The 16552-nt window shown below is 54.6% G+C and overlaps 1 protein-coding gene and 1 long non-coding RNA gene across 5 annotated transcripts in view; one reads left to right on the forward strand and one right to left on the reverse strand.

The window, feature by feature from the left end:
• Positions 1-424: 424 nt before the first annotated feature.
• KLHDC7A (kelch domain containing 7A) lies at positions 425-8138 on the reverse strand. Its single transcript, XM_027109985.1, has 3 exons — positions 8028-8138; positions 7197-7313; positions 425-7078 (listed from the first exon to the last, which is right to left on the reverse strand). Exon 3 carries the CDS (start codon positions 6398-6400, stop codon positions 4016-4018), a length of 2385 nt encoding a protein of 794 aa, XP_026965786.1. The 5' UTR covers positions 6401-7078; positions 7197-7313; positions 8028-8138; the 3' UTR covers positions 425-4015.
• Positions 8139-8198: 60 nt separating this feature from the next.
• The window catches only part of LOC113622130 (uncharacterized), a 62194-nt gene continuing 53840 nt past the window's right edge, over positions 8199-16552 (forward strand). For all 4 annotated transcript variants that reach the window (XR_003433410.1, XR_003433411.1, XR_003433413.1 and 1 more), the window contains exons 1-4: positions 8199-8260; positions 8419-8454; positions 9708-9825; positions 12117-12183. This is a non-coding gene — a long non-coding RNA (uncharacterized LOC113622130). The remainder of the gene's footprint in view (positions 8261-8418; positions 8455-9707; positions 9826-12116; positions 12184-16552) is intronic.

Raw genomic sequence — 16552 nt, forward strand, 5'->3', positions numbered from 1 at the left:
AGAGTGGGCAGGCCAAGTTTAAGGATGCTTTTAAGGCAATTGAGGGTCTTTTGGACTTTGCCATGGAGGCAAGTTTCCTTGAACTCACCGAGCCTCAGTTCTCTCACCTATAAAATGGGCTTGTTGTGAGGACAAATGAGGGGAGGTGTAGGAAGCATGTGGCTCAGTTCCTGGTGTGTGCAGAGCAGGGGTCCTTATCTTACATCCTGGCTCCAGGAATCCCATAGGACAGGAGGGCCTCCGGCCTTGCCTTTCTTGCTGGTCATTTCCAAGGGCAGCTCTGTGCCCTACAGTAAAAGCAGGGCCCAGGTCCCAGACCCAGGCAACTGCTGTGGTTTCTATGGTTGTTTCAACAGCCTGGCTCTTCCAGACAGAACCGAGGCTGAGCTGCTCTTGTAAACATTGATGGAGGCCTCAGACAGAGAGGAACGCGAAAACAAAAGACGTTTTATTTATGATAGAAAAAGAAGCCAACAGAAAAAAAAAAAAAATCTACAGGCCTGAATGAGGGGGGAATGTTTAAGTAAACCATGGCAGGTCCACTGGATGGAATATTGTGCATCTATTGAAATGACGTTTACCGAGGGTTTGTAATAAGACGGGAAAACGCTTATTCTATAAAGCTAAGTAAAGAAGGGAAGCAACTGAATTGTATACTCAGCACAATCACATCTAGGCAAAAATCAAGCCAAACAAAAGTCATGCACAAGAAAAGCAGACCGGAGGGACCTACACCACAGTGGAGGGGGTGTGTGTGTCTGTCTGTGGGTGGCGAAACTGGGGAGATTTTTTTATACTTTTCTCTATTTTCCAATTTTTGTTCTATAATGGCATGGTTGGCCTAAGGTGCAAAGCAATACAAACTTGTTTTTTTTTTTTTCCTAAAGAAGAAATAACTCTTACTGGGAAAACAGGAAGAGATGACCCGTGGAGAAGCCCAGTGACACACAGGCCACTCTGAGGCTGAGGGCTAGAGGGCAAGAGACAAGGCTATTAAAAAGGTCAAGTGGAAAGCCTAGACTCTGATTTCATGGAGTCAGATGGGCTCACTGACACCCAGCCACACACTCAGGTGTGACGTCTGTGTGTTATTTTGACTCTCCCCCTTAAAGGTGCAAACTCTGCTTCTCTCTTGGGAATGTAGCTTACGTCTATCTAAAGACCCTCTTTCATAAATGTTGGTGTAATGAGATTCTTTCCCTCACAGGAAAGCCTAAAGCAAATAGCTGGGCTCCTGCCCTCCTCACACAACAGGATGGAGTGCCTGGGAGGCACTCCTGCCCTCCCCCGCTGGCGTGGCAAAGTCATTCAGGAGGCAGAGACAGCCCTCCCAGGCCCTGAGCCAGTCTTGGTCTTTGCATCTTCCAGATTTCCACTCAGGGCTCTGCCCAGCTTCTTCTTATCAGGGAGCCTGATCACACGATCTCACTTGCCTGCCTTCTCTTTCTCTATGGCCTGTATGCAGCATGGGTTCTATGTGTGTGTTTATGTATTTGTTTTCTAAAATTGCCTGTTTTCTACAGCTAGAATGTGAGGTCTATTAGGGCAGGGATGTATTGTATCTCCAGCACCTGGAACAGCGCCTGGCTTAAACAGTCTGTAAATGAACCCTGACCATCACGGCCCCAGGTGGTTTTTGCAGGCCCCCTGAACCTTGCCCTAACACGACAGCCCTGACCACTCTCATCCCTAAACCCAGCTCTGGGGACCCAGGCCAGGAATAAGAAATGCACAGCTCTAATCCATCAGTAATGACTGCCTGGGGCTCCATGCGAAAGAGTTCTGAGGCCATTGAAAGAGCTCAACAAGAAAAGACATGGTGATGGCTTGGTGATGTCTGCCATGGGACCATCGGAGGCAGATAAGATGTGTGGCGTACCTGAACCCAGGCTCAAGTCTCAGCTCTCCCTCTCATCATGAAGACCACATCCACCGTCTAGAACAAGCTCTGCTGCCTTATCCCTTGATCCATGTCCCTAGTCCCTGCCATATGTATGCAATGGGCTTCTGGGAGTTTTCCAGAGTGATCCCTAGCTCACCCTTGGCTCGGAGCCCTTCCCCACACCCTACCCAGCTTGGCTGAGGTCTTGTCCCCTGCCGGGCTCCTTACCGGAGACCTGCCCCAGCCCCCAGATGGGGTTCTCCTTCTGAGCAAACCCTTCTCCCCGCCTGGCATCACATCTCCAATTCCCCTGGGTCCCTTGGAGGTTCACGCCTGAGTGTTGACTCTGAACTTGAGCGTGGCCTTTGTGGTGGAGGGGTTTGGGGAGGAGGTCACCCTCCGCAGGCTCCAGCCATAGTCCCAGCGATCTTTCCTTCCCCAGCTTCCAACTTAGAAATAAACTAAGCAGCTTCGCCTCCCAAGCCCTAGAATAGGGAAGGTGGCCTTGTGCGGTCCAAGAAAAGGCTTCGTCTCTGTATCAACCTCCTCTCATTCTTTGTTCCAATTCTGCATCTTCTAAAAAGATCCCCCACCCCAGATCAGCCCCGACACCTGCAGTGAACACAAGCTCCTGCCAGGACCCCGCGGAACTGGGAAGAACTTCCTCCAGTGCTCACCTTTATCCCCCAGGCAGAGAAGGACATGGATGGTCCTTCCCATTTTTAAGATAGGGATGCTGCAGTCTGAGCTCTCCTGTCTCCCCACCTGCGGGACCTGCCCTGGTGCACCTCCCTTCTCTGCTTATTTCCTCGTGCAGCTTGTCACTTTAGAAGGGGTCCCAGCTTCCTGGCTCCTGGCTGGGACCAAGGGCATCGCTGCTCTCCTTTCTGTATTTGTGTCTCCTTTGGAGATGGAACAGGGCTGCAGTAATAGATTGGACCAATCTCTCTCCGCTCCCTCTGGGAAGAAAGGTAACTTCCTGAGGTTGGAGAGTTTCTGCCCTTTGAGAATTTACCAAACCTGATACGAAAGGAGATCCCAGTCTCCCAATGCACCACTAGAACCTTCTAGTTCCCCAGCTCCATCATGGACCTGCCCCTCCCTGGTCCTCTCCTGTCTGATGAGGCAGACCAGGTGACCACAAGGCACAGGGAGGGCAAAGGATGCCATCACCTCTCACCACCTGGAAGGGCTGACTGGTGGTGGCTGCCCCCCCAGCTCCAAGGTGAGGGCTGGGCTGCTTGGGGAGCTGTATTGTGAAGGGTTCTGAGATCTGGGGAGAGAGTGCAGTGGTCATATAACAGCGGGCCCAGCAGACGGTGGCCCTCGGATCACATTTTTTCCTCGCTCTCCTGAGACCTCGTATTCAGAATCAATTGTATTCTCAGTAAACCCTGCAAGAAGATGTGCCTTTACAAATGGATGCTGAACATGTAGGTTTCTCCTCCTTCCAGTATACTAGAATTCCAGGTAATGAGAAAAATTGAAGTGGGCTTTGGTCAATTTATTCTGCAGACAAGAGCTCCCGTGGGCTGTTCCAACTTCAGCTGTTCTGCTTCTCCAACCATCTCTCCCTCTGGCCGGGCCCCCTGGGGCTCTCCTGGGCCCCTTCCTGGTCCTGCTGGAGCTGCCTCCCTTCATTTTCCCTACCTGTGTGTCCCAGGTGCTCCTGGGAATCTTGGAGATTGGGGCTCAGTGGCCAGTGTTTAGGAAGAGGCCCTGGCGGCTTATGGAGGTCTAGCCCAGAACCAGCAGGGTCAGCTTGAGGGGTCATTGTGGGTGAACTGGCCCTCGGAACCAGGACTGGGATAAGGCTGTGCCCCTGAACTTGGCTGGGGTCCTGGTATCTGCCCCCCATTCAGAGCTCAAGCAAGGCGATGGCCATCCCTGCGGACATGGGCATCCTGGGCCTCAGAGCACCAGTCCCGAGGTCCATTTCCACACTGGGCTTCTGCAGCCCAATGGGGGCAAAGATGCAGCTAAGAAGTCCATCCAGTGGAGGAGAAAGGACTGGAATTCACCTCCTGCTGGCCAGATTCCCAGGCCACCTGATCTCCCAGAAATGGTCCATGGAGGATGGGTAGGGGATGTTTTTGCCTCTAGTTTTGCAGAAGGGGCCCAGCATAGGGGCCACTAGACCCTGGTCTGGGGCACATCAGGGCCGGGCAAGGTCAGGACGGTGGGCAGGAGGGTGCCCTGCGGGGAGGGGAAGCTCTGTAGCTCCTCGGGCACAAACCTGGGGGAGACGTAGTCGGCCAGGAAGCGGAGGGTGCGCTGGCGCCCCACACAGTAGATGAGGTCGTCCACCACGGCACACTGGAAGGTGTCCGGGTAAGGGGTCCGATATGTGGCGCACTCGTACCAGAGGCGGGTGCTGGCGCTGCAGCGGTACACGCTGATGCCCAGGCTGCGGTTGAGGTCAAAGCGATAGAGAAAGCCTTTGACCGCCACCATCTGGGCCGTGCGGTCCTTGCCGCCCCCAGTGGGGCCGGCCCGCCAGCGCTGCTCCTGGGTGGAGAATCGGAGCAGCAGGTAGCGCAGGGAGCCGCCGGTGACGAAGATCTCTCCGGCACACGCCGCGGCTGTGTGCGCCAGGGCAAAGGTGTCACTGGGGAGCGGCGGGGAAAAGGTCCAGCGGTCCAGGCGAGGGTCGTAGCGTTCCACCGTGTTCAGACACTCACCCCCGATGGCGTACAGGTGTCCATCCAGGGCCACCAGCTGGCAGTGAGGGCGGGCCTGGTTCAGAGGGCACACCTCACTCCAGATGCCTGTCAGCGGGTTGTAGCAGAAGACACGGTTGGAGGGCTGGTGCCCAAACCCCTGGCAACCGGACACGATGAAGAGATAATTGAAGAGGCTACAGACGGCACAGCCCCGGGACACAGCCTCAGGGGGCAGACGGGCCAGCGGGTGCCAGACATCCCGCTCGTCGTCATAGCAGCAGAGGCGGCTGGAGTCTTCCTGGGGGCACATGTCGGCCACCACCAGGTGCTTGCGGCCCCGGAGCCGTCTCTGGAGGATCAGCTCCCGCTCTGCCCCACTCAGGCACCCATAGATGTCTGGGCTGCGCAGGACCTGGAGGTAGTTGTCACTCATCACCTTGTAGGCGGCTTCCTTCAGGGCCTCCAGGCTCTGCTTCTTGGCAAAGGCCAGCACCTCATAACAATTGCCCAGATCCAGGTGGGCACCTGGGGCTGATCCAGGGCTGAGTGGGAGGTGAAAGAAATTGGCCCCAGCCACAGAGTGCAGGTGGGGCTTCCCGCTGCTTCCAGCTGAGCTGGACCCAAGAGAACCCTGGGATATGGGGCTGGTGGGCAGGGTGCTCTGGTCTGGGCACGATGGAGCAGGGTCCCCAAAGCCTTCGAGCTGCAGCTGGAGCTCCGGGTTCTCCACGATCTGAAGGAGGCTCTGCTTCCTGCTGAAGCCTTGTGCGGAGGGTGACAGCACAGGCTCAGGGGGGGCGGCTGTCCCCACTCCACCTACTGTGTCATCGGCCTGGCCTCCCGAGGCTGCCCCCACTCCCAGGGGGCCTGGCCCTGACACAGGGGGTGGAGCCTCCGCCAGGGCTGCTGTTCTGGGGGCCAGCCTGTCCCTGGAGGTGGCCTGACGGGTGGATTCAACACAGTAGTCGTACACCTTGCGCTTCAGCCTGGGCCTGGCCCCCTCCATCTTCTCCGGTATGAAATTCTCCTCCACTCGAACCCGGGCCACAGACAAGAAGGTATAGGAGGCCTCGGTGGCTCCCTCCTGCTGACGCAGGGCCAGGCCCATGTCCGAGGCAGCCCGGAGGGCCCCAGCCTCTTCCCTGTGGACCCCTGTCACACGCGTAAAGACCCAGCTCTTGTTCATGTCACTCTTGCCTTCTGTGTGGGCCGCCCTGCACCGGTCGGAGGATTCCTGCTCCCCGGCCCCCAGGTGCTCCTGGGATCTGCTGTCCCGCCATGGGGCAAGCTCACCGCTCACACCGCTGCCGTCCGCTGCAGCGAGGCCAGTTAGGGAGCTTTGGGGTTCACTGCACCAATGGGCGCGACAGGGCAGCTTACCGCCAGCAGCTGTTCCGGCTTCCTGGCCACTGCCCCGAGGAGGTGCCAGGCCAGAGTCCGTGCACTGCCCACCCTGTTCCTCACCAGCACATTTCCTCTCGGGTTTCCCAGTCGCTTGGGCTTCTGAGTCTGCAGGAGGTGCTCCTGTCGCCAGGACTCCGGGACCCTCCGGATTCTCCCAGCTGCAGCCCAGCGATACTCCGGCCCCCTTGCTTCCCCTCCGGCGTCTCAGGCCCCACTGTGGCGCCCCGGAAACAGCCTCCTGGATGGCAGGCTGCCTGGAGCCCTCTGCCTCGTCCTTGGCCTCAGCCTTGGCGTTCCCACCCCCCAGGGGGTCCTGGGCAGGCCTTGGCTTGTACAGCCTGTAGGCTGCGGTCGCCAGGAGCAGGGCAGCGGCAGACAGCACCACCTTGCCCGCCAGCTGCATGTCCAGATGGCAGCCCTGGGCCTCTGCTCCCTCTCCTCTGGGGAGCATGTTCCCAAGCCGACCTGGGGCAGAGGAATGTCAAGAATCCGATTAATGATTGCCCAGTAGGGAGTGGTTCCTGGTTCCTGCCGAGCTGAGAGGGACGGGGCCTTGGGCTGGCTCTGACCGGCTGCCCAGCGGAGTTGTGACAAAGGTGACTTCGAGCTGGCAGAGGGTGGCCAGTGGGGCTCCGGGCTGGCAGATCTCGGCTGCCGGCCCCCTTGGATCCTTCGCTGCTTTCCCTGGGAGCGGGAGGCACCTGCCGGGGGGCTGAGCCTGTGATCAGCCACCCGAGCCGGCAGCAGCTGGACAGGGTTAGGAGTGTCCAGCGGGTACCCAGAGAGGGAGGGAGCTCTTGACCGGACAGTCACCGGATGCCAGGAAAGGCACGGGGTTGGCGATTATTTGTGTGTGTGTTTTGTTTTATCTTTTGCAAATCTGCTGGGCTGGGAGGGTTGGGTGTGGTGACTTGTGGGGCAGGTGGAGCCACGGCAGGCATGGCAGGAGAACCTCCCGGGTCTGTTTTCTTCCTGTTGACGTTGGTTGTTCCCCACGGTGGGGGGTGGGGTCCGCAGTCAGCAGCAGGTGAGGCTGAGCTGGGGACTGCGGCCAAACCACCTGAACTGGCTCCTGCGTGACTCTGCCCTCCTTCCCTGCCTGATAAGTTGACTAAGAAAACCGGCCTTCCTGTGAGGAGTTGGGGAAAACACATGGCATTAGTACCTAGATCGGGGACAGACATGGGCCACAACCTCACCCTCTGAACCAGACAACCTCATATGGTGAGAGGCCGAGGGAGACTCACCCGCCGCTCATCTCACCGGCGCTGTGGGTTTCGGATCCAGGCCACACAGCTTTGCTACGTACCAGCAGTGTGACCTTAGGCAAGTGATTTCACCTCTCTGTGCCTCAGTTTCTTCATCTGAAAAATGGGGATAACAGCATCTCATAAGGTTGTGGTGAGAACAAAATGGGTTAATGTGTGTAAAGGCCGTAGGGCTGATGACTCCCATAATTGTCATCAGTTGGACCTTTGGAAGCGCAGGTATAATTCTGCCCCTCCCCAGACTGAGGTCTTTTTGGGGTCCCCAAATGCCAGGGCAGGGGTTTCAGCCTCATGCTACCTATGGGGGCTGATGGTGCCAGGTGGGCGGTCCCAGCACCCCCTGGTCCCACTGTTTCAGAGTCACTTAGAGTCTAGGTGGTGATGCCATCACTCTCGATTTCTAAATGTTGGCATTTAACTTTTAAATATGAGAATAAAAACCACTCTGAGGGCTTCTCTGGTGGCGCAGTGGTTGAGAGTCCGTCTGCCGATGCAGGGGACGTGGGTTCGTGCCCCAGTCCGGGAAGATCCCACATGCCGCGGAGCGGCTGGGCCCGTGAGCCATGGCCGCTGAGCCTGTGCGTCCGGAGCCTGTGCTCCGCAACGGGAGAGGCCACAACAGTGAGAGGCCCGCGTACCGCAAAAAAAAAAAAAAAAACCCACTCTGAAATACAGAGTTTTCAGAGGAATATGTCTCTGAAACCTTGACTTGAGGAAAAATCCTGATTCCTTATGATGTTGTTCACAACCCTCTACGCTCCAGCCTTAGTTTACCTTCCAAAATCATCCCCTGATCGCTGCTGTGCCTACCTGGCTCTGGGCTGGGGCTCAGGCTGCCTTCCCCTGTCTTTGCTGGTCCACATTCCTCCAGCCATCTGAGTCAGGTCAAAGGCTGCCTCCTGTGCCTCCTTCCTGGTGCCTCCCTCCTTCCGGCATCATGGTTTCCTTCTTGTTCTGTTGTTCTTCTATGCGCCTCTTTTATCTTTCATCACACGGGCTGCGGCTCAAAGTACACACTGCTCTGCTGGATTCTAAGTCTCCAAGTAAGTTCAACTCTGGGGCCGGAGGCACACTCAGGATGCATCTCATCTACTGTTCACTGTCCCGTTTGGGAGGGATACAATTGTCCTCCCCACTTTATGGCAGCTCCAATGTTATGTCAATTTGCCTGTAAATGGGGATTTCTATCTTTTGTTTCCAGACTCCTGAATTTTACAGACTTGAATTCACCCAACAGGTAACACTGCCCCGGTAGTCAGGCGTTCTCTGCCTGTCTTGCTGGTGACGCGCAGCAGGGTTTTCTCGCTTTCCATCACGGTCACAAGAGCGATTTACAATTATCGTTAGACGTGCAGATTTCCAAGCTCTGCCCCCAGATTTTATGATTCAGTAGGTTTGGGATGGCTTCCAGGAAATCCTCGTTTTTAATAATCATCTCAGGAGATTCCAGTGGGTAGAGGAATGGAAAGGAAGTCAGTGTTTTTACTTGTCTGCTAAGAATTCCTCTTCACCCCTGGGTGGTGGGTGAGCAGTTGCCCCCTAGACCATCCAGGAGAGTGGCGGGGAAAGGGGAATGGATCCTGGGTACTTTGTATGAGTGAAATAATCTCACCTTCCCAGTCATCCAGGAAGGTGGGTGTTGTCATCGCCCTCATTTTACAGGTGAGGAAACCGAGGCGTAGAGGATGCACCAGTGTCGACGGAGGTTGTCAGCGGCAGAGTCTTGACTTATAACTAGGTGTCTCTAACTGCAAGGCCCATTTATCTTCCTCTGGGAAGGAGCGGATGAGCTAGAAAGGGGAATAAAAATGATTTGTCCAGTGGTGAAGTCAGGGCTTTGGGGACTGATGTGGACCGCCCCCCTCCCAGGGGCCAAGCTACCATTTCAGCAGTAAGGGCAGCTTTGGGCCTCCCGTACCCTCAGAGAGGGAGACTTGTGGCATGCCCTCCTGAGTGCTGTGACCTGGCGTTGTCCTCTCAGATGCCACCAAGGGAGCAGTGTCTCAGCCCCTTTCATGGGCTGCTTCCCACCCAAGAAAGGCTTCATGTGTCCCGGAGCACCCTCCCTATAGCCACAGCTTAAAGGCTTTGAGTCAGACAACCGCTCTTTCCATTTGGAACTGTACCCCTGGGTGGCCAGGAGAAAGTGAAAGGGCCCCTGGGAGCAGAAGACCCAGCCCCAGCCCTGGGGAAGGACTTACATCCAGATCTGGAAGATGGCGCCTGTGCCTGAGATACGATCAAGTCACAGTGTATCACAAAGGAAAAATTAAAAAGGTGACTTGTCAACAGGTGCTTATTGACAAAGTACAACCAGACTATTCGATGGCCAGGGAGGCTGGAACAAGGGGCATCAGAAGAGAGGTCAGGAGAGGATTCCAGAAAGAGGTGCTTAGCATTGAATATTTTGATAAAAGAAAGAGGGGGCAGAGACTGATTGATTGATTGATTGATAGGACAGTTATTTACCAGATGTTTACCATGTACCAGGCCCTGTGCAGTGACCTAGGTTAAGAGACACCCATGGAGCCTGAACCTGTGGAGACTGCTGACTCTGGCGGAAGAAGATGCTTCGCAAGAAGGTGGTGAAGTGTGATGATGCTCGTAGGTGAGTGTGTCTGGGGGAGAGGGAAGCAGGAGTCCCTGTGCCAGGCCAGGACATGAGAGTGGAGAGGGTACTTGGTAGGCAGAACAGGGAGGGCCAAGAAGAGGGAAATAGCAAGGGGTGAGGAATAGGGGGACGTGAGAGCTGTGACAATGCATGAGACCTCCAGACTGGATCTTGGGGCTGGGTGCAGGCTGTGCGTATGAGGGTGGAGGGTCAGGTGACACTGATATGAATCCTGGCTTAGCACTTCCTTTGTTGGAGGGTGGAAGTAACACCTGTGAAACAGCTGAGCACAGAGGGGACCTTCAGTAAAGGAGGCTTCCTGCTGTCTGCCCTCCATTCTGGTCCCCAGTGACCACGGCCACGTGAGATAGTTATAAAATGTAGGCTTTATTATTATTCAGGTATGGTGAGGCCAACAGATCAGGAGATGACTGCTCTAGGAAAGGTAGCTTGTTCCCTAGGGGAGCCCCTACCCTCTGCTGTACAGGGCCACATGAGGATGCACCAGGGTCACCAGGAGGCAGAGGAAGGAGGGGAAGTGGGAAGCATTGACTTTACTATGTTTTTCATGGGAAGGTAGGGTAAAGGATGGGCAAGGTAGGGTAGGCTTAGAAGTGGCTAGCTTGAATAATTTCAGGGGACCCTGGGGCTGTCTTTATTTGTCTCACTTCTGGTCCTGGAGTGATATGGGTAGGGGACCACTGGCCCTGAGGTATAAGAGCCTTGTGAGAGCCTATAAAGGAGGTGGCAGGGGAAGGATTTGGACTGGTTCATTTGCCTATGAGAGGTGTACTCCTAGGGGAGTCATTTGCCATCTCTAGGAACTAGCTAGCCTTCGGAGCTCACTGTCAGCTCAGCGGGCCCCAGATGCCCAAGTTCTCTATCAAGAAGATATAGTTACTACAGGGAGTCAGAAGACCAGAAGCGAGAGACTAGGGACTTTGGGGTCTCTAAGAGGCTGCCGGCTCCCCCGCTGGATGGTTGGGAGTGAGTTTGGGCTCTACCCTGAAGTCTAATCCCACCCGGCATGTGAGCAGGACGCTCCTGCCAGCTGACTTCAAAGTCCATAAATTACAGCGTTTTTTCCTCCAGTCCATTTGGAAAAAGTGAAATGAACAAACGAAGACAGGAGCAAAATTAAAAGATAATTGGAAGTCTATTGGGCTTCCGTGGATGTGCGTGCCTGCTGCCCATCTGGTCTCTCCGTGCGGGCAGGATCAATTGAGAACTCCTCGGCTGGCTCAGGGGGTGGAAAAAACAGAGACAAATGCGAGCCATGCAAATAAACGGACGCATCTTCCAGCGATTAGCGCTGCATTCCATCGTGCCGGTGCCCCCTCCGGTCTGCTCAGCCTGATGCGTCTGTGTGTTCCAAGGTGGAGGTGGACTCCAGGTGGGTGCAACAAGTGAGGGCCTGAGTGGAGGGTCCGAGGTGGTGAAGAGCTGGGTGCGGGCACTTTGGGAGGAGAGGTGTGTGTACAGAGAGTGGGTGGAGACATCAGAGAGGGAGTCGGGGAGTTGTGTGGCCTTATACACAGACATGCACACACAGACACACACACACGCATGTGAACACATATGCATGTGTGTGCACATGAATGCACACACCCATGCATACACACATGTGTACACACATGTATACAGATGTACATGTGTGTGAATGTACATGTATGCGTGCACGCACGCATGCACACATACACACTTGAGGGAGACCATGGACTTTTAAATCCAGAAGTGTCATCAATAAATGGATCCTGTCTGATGGGGAGACTAAGTCCTAGCTGTCTGTCCAGCTGGGACTAGAACACAGGGCATCGGACTGGGTCTAGGGGTGGAGGATTAGGTCAAGGATAAGTTGCCACTTGTCGGAAGGGTACTCAGTATTTGACGGTGGTATGGTGGTTCTCTACACTCACCCAGAGGTCTTTCCTCGAGAAGTTCTCCTTAACATATGTTGGGCTTTTTTACCCTCAGCGTCCCTGGGTTGCACCCCCAGCTGATGTGCACGGCTGCATCCACACGGGTTGTTAAATGTTGACCTATTTCCATTCTGGTTGGTGAATAGCCACCGCCCCAAGCCCACCAGCCTGGCTGCCGTTCCCCCAGCACCCCCTCTGTCCTCCCCACCATTTACGAACTAGAAGTCAATGCTTGGTATCACAGGCTCCTCCAATGCTGCACCACTCAGCTAGGGCAGGACCACGCTACACCAGGAGGTAAAGTGCCGAATATTCCCCCACGCCACTGGCTCCGCCCCAACCCCCAGGCTCCTGTTCTGCTCCGTCTAGGGTGATGCTGGCACAAGAGTTCCTGGACTGGGGATGCCACCTTAGCTGGGATTCTGAGCCTGCAAAGGTAAGGCCAAACAGGGACCCTGGTGGATGTGCCACGGTGAATGCCATTTGCTGCTGAGCCCCGAGTGCTAAGCTCACCCCTTCCTGGGCATCCCGTCAAATTTTCCATTCACGTGACTTGAGCAAATAGCTGTCACGGTTGTTATGGGCACAGCCCTTGACCGGGCACTTCTCACTGTACCACCCAGTGCAGATGGCATTGTCATCCCCATTTTATAGATGAGGGCACTGAGGCTCCCAGGAGTCATGGTGATCTCGCCCAGGGCCCTGCAGCTTGTGAGTGGTACGCAGGTGGGGCTGAAACCACTGTCCTCTCTGACCCTGAACCCTGCATCCACCCAGCCCACCTGCTACCTGCTGCCAAAGTTCACCTCCACAGAAACCCAAGGCAGGACCAACATTGCTCTCCAAGGGGACAGACAGGTCACTGTAGTTCCTTGACGTTCTGGGAGGAGCAGAGGCCAGTGGTGAGTGAGGCCAGGATTTTGGAGAAGACAAAGCATGCTGTAGCAGCCAGAAAAGGGGTCTGGCCTGGAGAGGGGATTTCAAAGAGCTGGGAATGCCAAGGGTGTGAAGAAATGTCCTACTTACGATTTCCTCTGCACAGACCATTAGGAAGTGGAATAATGGATGTGATACGTGCCTGTGAATTTGATGGGGAAATTGAATGTGAAACGATTCATGGATGCTGTTTGAAACGGCAGATTGCATCCTGATTTTTACTCCTGGGGTGGGATGAAATGAACCAAAGGGAGCATCGCGAGGTTTGCGTATGTGGCATAAGCCGTGCTCGCACACAGACAGAGCTTTCACGGAGGGCTCAGAGCCAAGAGTGATAGTAGTAATAATGATGATCATAACCAGTATTTCCTGGGTACCCGCTCTGTGCCAGGCTCTCTGCTCTGCCTAGGCTGCAGGCACCATCTTCTTTCATCTTCACACAGACCTAGAGGGGAGTTAAGACCCATTCCACAGATGAGGAATCTGAGGCTTTGTTTCTTGCTCAAGGTCAAGTCAGTTTTACCCCAAAGCCATTCTCTAGAAACCCCTGTCAGCATGCAGGATCTCAGGCCCTACCCCAGCCTCAGAAAATCAGAATCCTCCTGTTAACCAGATCCCTATGTGAAGCACTATAAACGCGCCCATACTCCCAAGAACCAATCAGCTGTATGACCTTGCGTATCATCAAGAGCATGTGTCTTCTCTTGCCCTGAGTCAGAGAGAGGTGACACCTTTGTCACTGACCCCTTGACATCTGAGCTCCCACAACAACCTTAATATACATCACTACTGATTCTGACTGAAAATCCCTGTGCCTTTGTTTTCCCATCTCTCAATCAAGCATGACGTCATCCCTCTATGGGGTTATTGTCAGAAAACACAGTAGGATGCCTAGGAGGGCACCTGGTGCAGGTGTACAGAGGGGTTGATAAGTGTATATAAAATGAATTGATGGATCATACTGGAACCCGTCATTGTCAAAGGCTGGTTGTGTGCCTTGTCCTGGGCTAAGTGCTCCAGAGGTAGCTTCTCATTAAAGCGAATTTTCACAGCCTCACCAAGGAGGCATGGTTATCCCTGTCTTGCAAGGAAGAAACCCTGAGAGGTTAAGTTATTTGCCTAAAAGCACACAGCTAGGAAATGGCAGCCCTGAGATTCAAACCAGGCGCCTTTAGATCTGAAGCCAGGCTGTGTCTCCCTCATGTCATGGCTCGCGTCTCCTCCTCCTGCAATATTCCAGACAGTCACCAGCCCTGAGTGCCCTTCCAGGGGCAGCACACTCCCTGGAGCTGGCTGTCCATGGAGCCCCATCCTGGTCGCTCATCTCTCCCCTCCGCTCTCTCCTGCTTCTTCCGCAACCCATGTTCCGAGTTGCCACTTGCCGGCTCCTGGAGTTCCTATGGCTCCCCGGGGCCTCCCCTCTCAAATCTAAATGCCTCAGCCTGTTCTCCAAGGTCCCTTCGACGCCCCGACATCATTTGTCACTGTTTCCAAACACCCATTCTGCTCCAGCCAAGCTCATCTGTTTACTGTCCCCTTGTCCCTGTTGTCGCACAGGCCACTTCTCCCATTCCTGGCGCTTTTTCCCACATCTCTGCTGTTCTGTTCACTTTTGCAAAACCCCAGATCAAAACTGGGGCTTCTCTATAGGAACTCAAACCAAGGCAGCAGTTCTTCACTCATTCTGGGGACCAGGCCCCTCTGAGGACCTACTGGAAGTTATAGACCCTTGCTGGAAAAGTGCACATACACATAATATTTCACATGCAAATTCTGGAAGTCTCCAGACTCTTGGAGTCCTAGTTAAGAACCCCTGAGCTAGGGGAAGTACATGCTAAGCTTTTGGAAGGATGTGTCAAACTGGCTTTTGGGGTGAAAAATAGGCCAGCCTAGGGGGGCACGTTTTGAAGTATGTGCTTTGCGTTTACTCCAAGAAGAAAAATGGTTCTCTGGCCAGATCAGTTTAGAAAACACTGCTTTGTGACCTCTGAGCTCAATTTCTTCACTTGTAAAATGGAGCCAATAAAACCTGCTTTTATATAAGTTGTCATGGTGATTGGATGAGTTGCCTTGTGGTATATCGAAGACCACCCTCTCTTTGGGCCCCTGAATCTTTTTTTTTTATAAGTTTCTACTTAGGGTGTTTTTAAAAATTTATTTATTTATTTATTTATGGCTGTATTGGGTCTTCGTTTCTGTGCGAGGGCTTTCTCTAGTTGCGGCAAGCAGGGGCCACTCTTCATCGCGGTGCGCGGGCCTCTCACTGTCGCGGCCTCTCTTGTTATGGAGCACAGGCTCCAGACGCACAGGCTCAGTAATTGTGGCTCACGGGCCTACTTGCTCCGCGGCATGTGGGATCTTCCCAGACCAGGGCTCGAACCTGTGTCCCCTGCATTGGCAGGCAGATTCTCAACCACTGCGCCACCAGGGAAGCCCGGACCCCTGCATCTTGTGTACTTTTCAAGAGGCCACCAGGAGGGGGAGAAACTGAGACTCTCTGCTGCCCATCACCAGTGGAGAGTAGGGTCCCAGGGAGCTGGGAGCCTGGTGAGCGTGACTGTGGCTCCCAGTTTTTCCTCTAAGCCCGCAGAAGGGGCTGTGGAAGAGAGCCAAGGTAGCCCTTGCTAGGAGAGCAGCTGCTGCAGCCCTGAGTCTGGCTCTGACTCTTGTGTCCACAGGGACTAGAGAGCTGGTCTGGCCCCAGAGAGGCAGGGCAGGTTTGTGTTTCACAGCCCTGAGCCTCTAAATGGAGCTAACTCCGCGCAGCCAGGGGCCTTACTGGACAATTGCAAAAATCAACGCTCTGAAAAGAGACAGCTGTCCAGGTGCAGAAGGGGGACAGAGCGGCCCCAGCCAAGCCGCAGAGGGCCGGAGGAGGGAGGGGAGGCTGTGGGAAGAGCAGCCAGGGTAGCCTGGGGCCAGGGGCTGGGGCAGGGGGAGCCGTGCAGGGCATCCACACGACCTCCGCTAGGGGCCAGATTCCGGGCTGGTTCTGGGGATGCAGGAGTAAATGGAGAATGAGTGGCAGCTTCATTGAGCACCTACTATGTGTCAGCCACTGGGCTAGGAACCCCACATTCTCTGTCTTTTAATCCTCTTCCATACATGCAGACTAGGCTATGTGTTCAACCAAATCCCGGTTCAGTTTCCCCTTCCTGAGCGCAGAGGAAAACTACATTTCCTATCCCCCTCTGCAGTGGTGGGGGCATTTGATGGAGTTATGGCCTAGAAAGAGCAAGCAGAAGTGACCCGAGTGGCTTCCGGGTTGAGGCAGCGAAGAAGCCGTGGGCAGCCTCCTCTCCTCACACCCCCTGCCGGGGTGATCTCAGAGGCCACATGTCCCAGATGGACATGTGAGGTTGTGACCATAAACTGGTATTGGGTTAAACCACTGAGATTTCAGGATTTGCTAGTTGCAGGAGCCAGTGTCAATTTCCTGGGCTAATATGCAGTTCACTGGTAGAACGGCTTGTTCCCACTTTGCAGATGGGGAAACTGAAGTTCAGACAGGGTTATTCACGTAGCCAGCAGGCTCAGCCTCAGACCCTGTGCCCTATTATACCCACTCTACCCCTCCAGAAACTCAGGGTCTAGAGGGGCAGGACAACATCAGAGCAAATCGTGATGAAACGCAACAGGGGGTACATGGGGTGCTACGGAAACAAGGAGCAAAGAGCCAGGGCTTTTGGGGAGAGGGGCTTCTCAGAGCTGAGTCATGAGGGGTACGACAGGTGGACCAGGCAGGGAAAGGATAGTCAAAGCAGAGGGCCCCCTGGGTGCAAAAGCCCTGAGGTCTGTGTGTAGCAATGGTTCTAAGCATTTGAAAACATATGGGATGTTGACATAGCCAGAGTTAGCCTCCAACTGGG

The sequence above is a fragment of the Aethalodelphis obliquidens genome, unplaced genomic scaffold (genome assembly GCF_003676395.1).
Source record: "Aethalodelphis obliquidens isolate GAN/ISIS:26980383/991018 unplaced genomic scaffold, ASM367639v1 scaffold9, whole genome shotgun sequence".
NCBI lineage: Eukaryota > Metazoa > Chordata > Mammalia > Artiodactyla > Delphinidae > Aethalodelphis > Aethalodelphis obliquidens.